Genomic DNA, 12,651 nt, shown 5'->3' with positions numbered 1-12,651 from the left:
ATATGACGGTGGTGGTGTGGTGGCGGTGGTATGGTGGTGGTGGCGACGGTGGTGGTTGCGGTGGTATGGTCGTGGAGGTGGCGGCGGCGGCGGTGTGATGGTGGTGGCGGTGGTTGCTGTGGTATGGTGGTGGCAGCGGTGACGGTGATTGCGGTAGTATGCTGGTGGTGGCGGCGACGGCGGTAGTGGTGTTTGTGTTATGGTGGTAGTAGTATGACGGTGGTGGCAGTGGTCGTGTTGTTGCGGTGGTGGCGGCGGCGACGGTGGTTGCGGTGGTATGGTGGTGGTGGTGGCGGCGGTGGTTGCGGTGGTATGGTGGTGGTGGTGGCGGCGGCGACGGTGGTGTGGTGGTGTGGTGGTGGTGGCGGTGGTATGGTGGTGATGGCGGTGGCGGTGGTATGGTGGTAGTGGTGGCGGCGATGGTGGTTGTGGTGGTATGGTGGTGGCGGCGGTGGTAGCGGCGACAATGGTTGTAGTGGTATGGTGGTGGTGGTGGTGGTGGCGGCGACGGTGGTTGCGGTGGTATGGTGGTGATGGCGGTGGCGGTGGTATGGTGGTAGTGGTGGCGGCAACGGTGGTTGCGGTGGTATGGTAGTGGTGGTGGCGGCGGCGGTGGTGTGAAGGTGGTGGTGTGGTGGTGGTAGTGGTTGCGGTGTTGGTGATGGTTGTGGTGGGGGTGTGATGGTGGCGGGGGTATAGTGGTGGTGGCGGCGGTAATAGTGGTGGTGATGGTGGTATGGTGTTGATGATGTTGGTGGTGGTGTGATGTTGGTGTAAAAGTTGGAAAATGACTTCCCCCCAAAAAAATGGGAAGTCATTTTCCTCCAAAACAAGCCTATTTTCCAAAGTCAACGGAAAATGATTTCCGTTGACTTGATTTTCCAGGCACATCCAAACACTGGAAACTTGGAAAATGATTTCCAGAACTCATTTTCCAGGTTTCCAAACACACCCTTAGCAGAAATTATAACGGAAGACTATTCGTGGTAAAAGATGAAAGTCAAGATATGTTTTTTGGTCGAATTGAAAGTCGAGTACTAAAAGGAGTACTACCATCAGGGCCGATTTTTAGATTTTTTGTGGCCCTGTGCCAAAATCACAATCTTTAAAACCAATACCTTAATTTTTCTAATAATAATAAGGTGGTAAAATATTACTGTGCGCAAAGAAAAAGTCAAAAGACAAATTATGGAATAAATTACAACAACAACTACTACAACAACAACAACAAAAGTTGGAGTAAAATAAAGTTTTAAACCTCTAACCTCCTAGTTGAAATACAATATACATGCATTCCTACCATTTCTTCATAGATTCTTTTAAATTTAATTTAAAAATTTTAGTTTTTATTTCCAAACTAGCTAGGTAAAAATTAAATATTGGGTATCTAAAATTTGGGACCCTCTATAATTTGGGATCCTGTGCTGTAACCCAGTTTGCATAACCCAAAATTTGACCCTGCTAGTTTGCTACCCCTATACTCAGAGAACCATTTGTGATATTAACTCTTAGTTTTATTTCTAAATGTTTTCCACACCTTTAAATGCAATATACAACGGACTAATCACTTGAAGCGTTGGCACGGCCCATTTAGCTAAAACCCAACAAGCCCCATATCAAGGCCTCATGCCCATTCGGCCTTATACTGTGAACATGGTCCACATTACAATATGAATCATTAATAAATTTTTATTTTTAATATATTAAAAATTTATTGTTAATATTTTGAATATTTATTTTATGTAATTTATTAAAATAAAAATAAACTTTTTAAAAATGATAATTCAATGTATTGAAAATAAAATTTTAATATACTAAAATTGAACTTTATGTCATTGATCCACCTTACCAGGTGAACTATGGTTCATAGAATCATAGTATAATAATTGCTTTCCCCTCCTCCCTTCCTCCTGCCAATTGCTGAGAACAAAATCAAAGAAATTTATGTCTCATAATAACGCATTGTTAACATTATTTAAAAAATTTAAGACAAATTATCTTTTATAATTTATTATAGTGATCAATTTTTAATTGCCAAATTTGAAAAATATCAAGAAAATAAAATAGTTATATACTTAATTTTGTCTAATAATAATGTAAAGCATTTTGATAAAATTTAATATTTACTTTTTAGGCAATAACTAACTGATCTTTATTATTATTGATTAAAGTATAAATTAAATTCAGTTTATAATATAATGTTTTATTTATTTTATTATTTTAATATGTTAATAAACATCACCACTAAGAGCATTCAATTTTTTGCATTTTGGAGAGATTTTTCAAACCTAAAAAACCAGGGATGAGATTTGTAACTAATGAGGTTGCTGTAAATTTTGAAAAAAAAATGGTTTGGTAATGACTTGACAGATGGAGATGAGATGTCCAAAAGCATGTACAGACACACAGGTTTTTGTCATAATAATACATTAAATCGATCTCTCATTATTCTTATTATTAAATCGCAACCAAACACACTATATATAGATATAGGCATATCATATGGCCTTAGCTTATCGAAATTAAAGCTAAGTAGAGTAGAGTTGTACAGATCATCATCGATCTTCAATTCGATCATATCATAAGTATAAGTATGTAGAAAGCAATTAACAGCGAGCGCGCATACGAAGATGGAGCGGGAGGGAGGGAGGAATGCGAAATTGCGAATGCATACACCTCAAAAGTGAAGAAGGCATCTCAAAGATTTGCCGTCGAGGAGCAGCTGGAAGGCATCATTGATGCGGCTAAAGGGCATCTCGTGAGTTATGAACTCGTCCAGATTTACCTCCCCTGCCATGCACTGCTTTGCGAACAACGGCAGCTGCGATTTCCCTTTGAAGTCCCCGAAAATCGACGCCACCATTCGCCGCCCGTCGAACAGCTCCATTGGGTGCAGCGGCAGCAGCCGTGGGCTCGGATGGATTCCCAGAATCACCGTCAACCCCCAACCCTGCAAATCATGTGAGAGTCAGTCCAATTATCAGTTTAAGTTTTTAATTAATACTGCGGAACTAATTTGGACGCAATCACATGATACATGCAGTACCAATCCACATCATGTGTCAGTAAATCAGTACTGTACTACTACTAGATAGACAGACAGACAGCTTCTTGCCTCCAACTAACAAAACATATATAAATAAAAGCACAGTACAACCCATTTCTGTATATTCCATACCCTAAATTGACTCCAATATTATTGGCAAATTATACCATACCATACATGAATTATCTTGCATTGTGAATTCTAATCCAAAATAATCTTCAAATTATATATGTGTCTGCATTTATTTATTTTGTATCTCCAATTAATCGTTTACATGTATGTAAATAAATTGAACATATAACATGTTAACTGCAAACACATAACATGGTAAATATATGTTATGTACTTTCAAATTATTTACAGACAAATAAACTATTAACTACAAATATAAAATATGTCAATTGTAAAAGCATAATTTTTGGATGAGTATAGACAGTTCAAGATGGACGAACCCTGGTCCATAGTATAACATTTGAATAATATTATTGCGGATTAACATTCATTGAATCAATATTGTTTGGTCAAGCTTAGGCGGCATACGACTTTAATGTGCTCCTTAAATTCCGTAAATTTAGTTTACAAATTACAATTGATGAAAACGATGACATAATAATAATAAGGGAAAATGGCACTTTTTCCCCCTATGTTATATACTTATAGCACTTTTTCCCCCTCAATTATTTAAGTGGCTCTTTTTCCCCCTGAAATGTTAAATGGACATATTTACCCTTAAAATAAATAATTCATTTATTTTTATTCTCCAATAAATTATTACTATAATTTGGTTCAAACCAGATACTATAGTAACCAAACCAAAATATTCCAATTACAATTTATAATCAAAACGCGATATTTAGAGTTTATTAAAATCGCGAACTGGAATGGCCGGTTCATGTTCCGAACTGAAAAAATAAAATACATTTATTGTTGAATTTAAACTATTTTAAAATAAAAAATAAAATTTTAAAATATAGACAGTTCAAAATCGCGAACGGGATCCGGAACCGCCGGTTCATGATCCAGTTTTTTTTATTCTTAAATTTAATAAATTGAAATCCAAATATTGGGTTTTAGATCTGAATCATAACTGAAAGCTTTTAATTCGATTGCTATAGTGTCTGGTTTAGTTCGAACCGAACCGTGGTAATCGCTACATATACGCAATAATTTGTTGGAGAAGTAAAATAAATAAAATGTTTACTTTAAGGGTAGAAATGTCAATTTAATATATTAGGGGGAAAAACCACCACTTTTAAAATAATTGAGGGGACTAATGTGCTTACATAAATAATTGAGGGGAAAAAAGTGCTATAAGTATATAACATAGGGGGAAAAAGTGCCATTTTCCCTAATAATAATAATAATAATAATAATAATAATAATAATAATAATAATAATAATAATAATAATAATAATAATAATAATAATAATAATAATAAAAATAATAATAATAATAAGTTTAAGGAATTATTAAATTAAAGCAACATCACTTACGTCGCTGGTTGACAAAAACGCTTCGCGGAGAACATCCAAGTTTCCCGTGCACTCAAAGCTATAATGCACCCCTCCTTCTGTCATTTCCCGAATTTTCTGCACCCACACAAAATGCCACGCTAGTTATCATCAAAATATAATAACAATTGTTATAATACAAAAAAAAAAAAAAAAAAAAAAAAAAACTACGGAGTATTTTTTTGAGTACTACTAACTCTGTTATAATGTAATATATGTTCATACATACTTTCTCAACTTATTGAAGCACAAAGAATCGACATTTCATTTAGGAGAGTCACAATCATGCCGCGCTCGATCACAAGATCTTTGGTAAAAAATACTATACTTACTAGTATAAAATGTAAACATGTAATGTTCTAACCTCGTGAATAGGCTTGTCAAGTTCCTTAGGGTTTATAAAGTCCGTAATTCCAATTGCTTTACCTGCGGACAAAAGAGCACATATATGATTTATTACTTCATTTTATGATTATTATTATTTTCCTTTCGGTTTTACTTTAATTTTAATTTATGAATTATGACTAATTTAATTGAATGCGCAAACGTTACCTTTGATACATTTCTCAGCGTTAATGTCAACTCCAATAATTCTTGACGCACCTCTAGTTCGCGCACCTTCTACTACCTGTATATTGATAGTAAGATTGTAATTATTATTGAATTATTAATATGTATTGTCATTGGACGTGAATTTACCTAATAGCCCTTTTTCCCAAGTAAACAAATAATTGTTTAGATCAGAGCGTAAGATCGTTTTCAATCTTATCAATTTGGCCATGGAGATTCACACCTTGTATTAATTATTAACCAATAGCTATATCTTACTACATGTCTACACTCTACAACAGCTAGCTATAAATTAAATGTTGCATTTAATTTGAAGAAGGCGACATCATAAAGCTAATGTGACGAATTAAAACCGTCCCGATTGATATGCATGTCCAGTCAATAAAAAGGCCGGTACGGTAGGTACATTTAATATGAAATTATATTATAGTTTAAAGTCCATTTTTCTTCTCTTAAAATATTGAATCTCCAACCTTAAAGGCCTGAGAAAACATTTGGGAGGATATATGTGAATTACGGTGACTCAATGGTTCAAACATGGTCAAATGTCGGTACGCAAAAAGAATCTGTCCACATTGAGTATAATCCCCACACTACCGTTTTCGAGGTCCAAACCTAGCTTAGTCTCTTCTCCAAATACTACTTACTGAACCAGTAACCTAAACTCGGGAGGACAATTTGAAGTCAATTTTCTTTATATTAATTGTGTGCTTATAATTATATTATGAAATTATATTAAGAGTATATATTAAGAGCGATAATAATAAGGATTGATTATATCTTAATTAGCGGAAAGCAGTTAATTACCGCTAAACCGACTGCTCCCAGGCCAAAAACGGCTACCGTTTCGCCGGCTCGAACGTCGGCGGTGTTCCATACAGCTCCAAGGCCTGCAATATCACATCATTATTCTCCCAAGCAAGAAATATATAAATAAATAAAACACCTAACATCCCACTTTTAATTTGAAAAATTATAAACCGCAAAAAAAAAAAAAAAGTATGAATTTAACCTTCTTATATATTGGTACTAATGTACAAAATATTTAGAACATATAGACCAGTTGATGCACATATAGTCATATTTGGTAACATAGTTAGTATATCAAACAATTTTGGTTTATTTAACCACTATTAACTGTTTGACTTGGTTAAATAATCAATATGAGTGTTTGATTAATTAGCTTTCTATAACAGTTTATTGCTCCAAAATGCTAAAATTCAAAAAGCTGCTCAAATCAGCTTTTTGAGAAAATAATTATACATGTAATCAACTATCAGCTAACAGCTAATTTACCAAATATTTTTTACAATCAACTAATGTTATCAACTAGTCAAATCCACTAACCCCATCCGTTAACAACTATTTACCAAATAGGGGCAATTTATATCCTACACCACGGCGCGCGTTGCACTATGCGCCTAGATGCAAAACGACGTCGTTTTAATTTGTTTTTTTTGAAATTTTCCGCCCCAGTGAATGGCAGTAGTTTCTTCTTTAAAAAAAACTCGCTGTTCAAGAATGTACATAATGTTATACTAGAATACACATAATTGTATACATGAATGTACATAATTATATAACAAAATATACATACTCTTTTTAAAAGATAATACACATAATCTAACATAATACATAATAGACATAAACTTTTAACATAATACACATCAACTATTAACATAATATACACAAATTTTCTGATTCGGATGTACATAATTGTATAAAAAGAATGTACATAATTGTATAAAAAATGTACATAACTGTGTGAACAAATACACATAATCCCAGCAACTTCCTACCGCACCTCCCAAAACGACCCCAAAACGACGTCGTTTTGGGAGGCGAGCGGCGCACAATGCTATGTGCGCCGTGGTGTAGGGTATAACGATTGTACCAAATAGCTCCACAATGTGATTTACCTCATTCATCTATCTCCGGATTAATAACAATGAGAAAGTCTTAAGTTTAGGGCTTCAAACTTAAAAATTATAAATACTAATAAAAAACTATCCAAAAGGTAATTCCTTTTTTTAATTATATAATATTTTTAATGAGTGCATACTACATTCTATTTTGTATTTATCATCGAATACATGTCTGTTCATAATTAATCATCAATTTATAGATAATTATAATTATAATAATATTACATAAAAAAAATAAAGAGTAATTTTTTTTTCATGCGTAATGCAAAGAGAAATAGAGAACTATATAGTCCTATATAAAATCCTTACGTGTTCTTAGTGAAATTATATATATATTCATGTTTATTATAAAATATTCATACTCGTAAAACTTGGTAAAAACTTTAGCACAAAGTATCATCACAAGACATTATATATTTATATACATTTATCTTATTATTATTATTATTATTATTATTATTATTATTATTATTATTATTATTATTATTATTATTAAAAATTGACTTGGCTTGTCTTTTGTTGTAGTCTTAGTCGTCTCTGCTTTCTTCTCTGATAAATATAAAAGTTGATCACGAAAACGTGGAAAAGCAACTCTTTGACCTTTACTGTTTCTATGAAATATATCATAATTACTTCTAATTTCTTATTGAATTAGCATTTATAGCGCATAAAAAGAAAAGGATAAAAACTAATAATAATAATAATAAGAATAATAATAATAATAATAATAATAATAATAATAATAAATATGAGAGAGAAGTGGAATATTAAAAAGGGCAGGAAATTAAGGCGGCGTTAGATGATACCGGTAGAAACACCGCAACTAAGCAAGGTCATCTTTTTGAGTGGAGCGAGTGGGTCAATTTTGACGAGGCAAGCAGAATCCAGGACAGTGTATTCGGAGAAAGTGGAAGTGTTGAGGAAATGGTAGATTGGGTTCCCATCTTTGCTGGAAAACCTGCACTTCCCGTCCCCCGCCATCACGCTTTTGAACGGATTCACTCTGAACTTCTTGCACAGATTGGTCTTGCTGGATTTGCAGTAGGCGCAGTCGCCGCATTCCCCGTTGAATATCGCCACCACCACGTCTCCGGCCTCCATTTCCGTCACGCCTTCTCCCACGCTTTCAACCACTCTAATCGTCGTCCAACTTTTCATTACTTACTTGCATGAACATAATATATATCACATCCAAATTACTAAACGGAACTTACCCAGAGGCTTCATGCCCAAGAATTCGAGGGAAAACACGTTGAGCTTGGTTCTGCCCGCAAATTAAATTCACTAACTTTAATTTGTTAACAAATTAAATCTATCCAACAACAGAAATAGTATGTACCTCCCCTTTCCAAGCACTGAGATCTGTGTGACATATTGAAGTGAAGAGGATCTTGATTCGAACCTCCAGCTTCTGAGGCGGATCCACCAGCACATCCTCGATGATCAAGGGCTGGCCAGGACTGTACGCCACAGCAGCTTTGCAGGTAATGACCTTGCCAGCAGTGTCAGCCGGAATGGAGAAGCCATGAACAGAGTGGTTATCCAGAGAACCCATCGCGGTTAACTAGCTGTAGTATATATGTTATGTGAGTGAAAACCGAGGGAGGGGACAGCTATATTTATAGAAGGCAAGCGGCTAATACAAGAGAAGAGATGCGAGCTGGAGGCTTATTATAGCCAAAATTGGTCAAACGAGATGGCCAGTACATCACCGTATTTATTTCTTCTGGCCCAATCTCATATACTCGACATATAGTTTTTTTTTTTTTTTTTTTTTTTTTCTTAATGAAAAATGAGTAGTTTTCAATGATACTTGTAGAGGTGGTTAAAGTTCGAACTTAGATCGGTCCTGGATTAATCCCGAACTTGGGCTAGTACGGATTGGGATCAACCCTAAATTACTTGAGCCAGTTCCGTATTTGGCTCGGGGCCTCTTGTGAGCCGACTTTGAGTTAGATCCGAAGTATTTATTTATTTTTATATAAAATAATTATACCCACTTACATCGTAGTTGAAATAAAATTTAAATACTGACATCATAATTAACCATCAAAGTTATACCTAATTGAAGCACTTCATTTTTTTTTTATTTTTTATTTTTATACAATAATGCCAATTGATATATACACACACTCTCTTTCTCTCTCTCTCTCGATCAAAGTTAATAATTTTGTATAAAATAAGATTTGAACCATTAATCTCAAATAATAATAATAATAATAATAATAATAATATTTTCACTAAACTAATTATTGTAAACGAATTGCAATATTAAAAAGAGTTTTTTCCCGAAATGGTCTTTCGACTATTTTTTATTTTTAATTTTGCATTTCGACTTTCAATTGCACCAAATGTGGTCCATGGACTTTCAAAAACTCACTCAATTTAGTTCTCCATTAGGTTTTTCGTCTCCTCAATGTTAAAATGGGGGGGGGGGGGGGTGCATTTTCGTCCGTTTACCTATTATTATATGCTTATACACTGAGAAATAGTCGAGGAACCATTTTGGAAATAGTCAACAGCCAGCGCCTATGCGGGGATTAATCGATGCCTAGGCGGGTTTTTTGCAACACTGAGTTTTACAATAAGTTTCATAACTTTCATAAAAACTCATATACTTTTTATTTAATAAGTTTCATGGTTGAGTGACATAGTTGTGACCCCTCAAACGAGAGGTCTCAGGTTCGAACCCCCGTATAGGGGTATATTGACGCTGTTCGTTTCGTAACTTTCATAAATACTGAATATATATATAAGTTCACGAGTTTAGACACCCAAAGACTTCAAAATGTAGTGAAAATGTTGGACTAAAATGTAAGTTCAGCCGAGAAGTAAACTCTCATATGTAACCGGAAGGTAAGTTTACCTCTCGGTCATAGAGCTGCTTCTGGCACTTCTCGGAACTGAGAAGTAAGCTTCACTTCTCGATCAATGACAAAATGTTGGAAAATATTTTTGAAAAATTGGCTTAACTTAACCTGCAAGGCCAAATGCAAAAATAATTAGCACAAAATAGACAATCCTTAACTTAAAGCCTCATCTTTTACCAAAAGTACAAGTTCTTGCCATTTTGAAGCTTGTTTGTATTTTATATATAAATATTAATAAACTTAAATTTGAAAGCGAAACTTTTTTACCAAGGTATGTAAAAAAAATAAAAATGTTATTTTCAACAATAAAAATAATATTTAATGTGATTCATAATGATTCATTGTCTATTGAACTTTTAGTATGATATATATATATATATATATATATATATATATATATATATATATATATATATATATATATATATATATATATATATATATATATATATATATATAGAAAAGGAAGGGATCAGGTGTGGGTGGGGCTTCCCGTGCGGTTATGCGGGTGGACGCACGTTAAGCATTAATCTGACGCACTTAAAGTACAAAACCGACGCACATTAAGCACACAGTAAGATAATGAAAAAACCAGTTAATCACTTTACCTTGTTGGATTGGCAATACAGGCAACCCCATACTGCTCCATACTCGACCAACTTCTTGGCACTCAACAAAAAGATGATGGGTCGACTCCTCCTCATGACAACACATATGGCATGGCAAATCGCACGGGACCCTCCTTCTGTTCAGAGCATCACGCGTTGGCAAGAAAGATGAGGCTAATTTCCAACCGAATAACTTTACTTTCTGTGGAACCCGTAAATTCCAAAGTCGCGACCATGGTCGATCAGCATGAACCTCACCAACAAGCATTCTGTAGCATGACTTAACAGAATAATTACCTCTCGAATTCTAGTACCAAAACCAAGTATATGGAGGTTTTCGCATGCTAATTGGAATATTCAGAATATACCTCACATCTCGATCGTTAAAAATGTCATGTACACACTCTTCGTCCCACCCCATATTCTGCGCATTAAATAGAGATAAAACATTAGCATCTTTAATATTGTCTGGTAGATTGGAAGTGATATATGGTTCATCATCAGCAGAGAGTCATGGGTCAAACCCAATTGATGTACTCCTACCATCCCCTATACCACGTCTGCAGCCTTGTTTTATTACTTTCTACGCTTCCAACATGCCTTGCCAGATAAAAGATGCATTACTACACGTAGTGGCATAAAAAATGAACAATGCGGAAAATACCTACTTTTGTAGACGCCAGCAAGCAGTGAATCAGGTTTTGTAATAAGGCGCCACGCCTTCTTACCTAGTAGAGCCAGGTTCATTTCCCTTAGTCGACGAAAACCCAAGCCACCTTTGCAATTAGGCACACACAAACCATTCCATGAACGCCACCGCATCCCTTTTCCGCTACCAATAGCCCCAGTCCACCAATATTCATTTAGAGCATTTTCAATATCCCTACAAAGGCTAATCCGATCCGAAGCAGAAAACCCATCATGGCATAACATGGTAACGCTTGGAGAACAGTTTTCAATAACACCTCACAGGAAAGAAATTTCAAATTCCAGCTTTTGATACAATTCAAAATCTTGTCCTTGAGAAAACTGAGAATTTCCTTTTTATTTCTTCCCGCGAGTGTTGGAAGTCCCAAATATTTCCCACGAGTTTCCCCTTGACTTACGCCAAGAATATGAACGACCTCACTTCGGCTTTATTGTTACACATTAGCATTGAAACATACCAAAGATTTATCAAAATTTATCCTTTTGGCCAAAAGCGGTAGAGTACATGTTCAGGATGCTCTTCATCTGTATGTTTTCCTCCCTATTAGCACGCAAAAATAGAAAACAGTCATAAGCAAAAAGGAGGTGTGATATAGGAGGAGCTCCTCTCGCAATATTAATTCCATGCAATTGGCCCCTCTGCATTTTGTTTTCAATGAGTGCACTTAGTTCTTCTGCAACCAATAAAAATAAGTAAAGAGATAGCGGGTCTCCTTGTCTAAGATCCCTTCCAAGAATTATAGGTCCCAGTTTGCGCGGTTCATGTAGAATATGGTATTGCACCGAACTAACAGTTGCCATCAGAATGCTGACCCATTTTTTTTTTTTTTTTTTTTTTTTATCAAAGCCCATTTTAGTCATAACAGCTCTAAGAAACTTCCACTCAACATGATCATAAGCTTTGCTCATGTCGACTTTGAGTGCCGCAACTCCAACCTTCCCTAGTGTTTTTCGTTTAAGATAGTGATGGGCCTCATAAGCGAGCATGATGTTATCTAAGATAAGCCGGCCAGGCACAAACGCACCCTGAGCACTACATATAATTCCATCAAGTAACGATTTCATTATATTCGCACACACTTTTGTAGGAATCTTGTAGATGACATTACAAAGTGCTATGGGCCGTAAATCCTTCATGGTTTCCGGGTTCCCTTTCTTAGGTATTAACACAATGAAAGTGTCATTTGCTCGAGTTGGCAGCTGTCCAGTCTCAATGAACTTATGGCAGAACTGAGTCACATCACCACCGACTATTTCCTAGAAATGTTGATAGAACCCGGGTCCAAAACCATCCGGTCCGGGAGATTTGTCCGGATGCATTTGAAACACTACACCTCGCACCTCCCCCGCACTAAATGGAAGAATTAGTCTTGCATTTTCCTCAGGTTGCATGTGAGTGTAGATACATGCAA

The 12,651-nt window shown here is 35.5% G+C and overlaps 1 protein-coding gene across 1 annotated transcript; it reads right to left on the bottom strand.

Moving 5' to 3' along the window:
- Window positions 1-2,425: 2,425 nt before the first annotated feature.
- On the bottom strand, window positions 2,426-8,645 carry LOC109179952 (alcohol dehydrogenase-like 4). Its single transcript, XM_019329429.1, has 8 exons — window positions 8,393-8,645; window positions 8,268-8,317; window positions 7,860-8,188; window positions 5,936-6,018; window positions 5,111-5,186; window positions 4,923-4,984; window positions 4,541-4,636; window positions 2,426-2,950 (listed from the first exon to the last, which is right to left on the bottom strand). The coding sequence occupies exons 1-8, from the start codon at window positions 8,606-8,608 to the stop codon at window positions 2,678-2,680; spliced, it is 1,185 nt and encodes a 394-aa protein (XP_019184974.1). The 5' UTR covers window positions 8,609-8,645; the 3' UTR covers window positions 2,426-2,677.
- Window positions 8,646-12,651: the final 4,006 nt, after the last annotated feature.

This window comes from Ipomoea nil, unplaced genomic scaffold, assembly GCF_001879475.1.
Source record: "Ipomoea nil cultivar Tokyo-kokei standard unplaced genomic scaffold, Asagao_1.1 scaffold0982, whole genome shotgun sequence".
Lineage (NCBI taxonomy): Eukaryota > Viridiplantae > Streptophyta > Magnoliopsida > Solanales > Convolvulaceae > Ipomoea > Ipomoea nil.
This window is presented reverse-complemented; position numbering and strand designations above follow the sequence as displayed.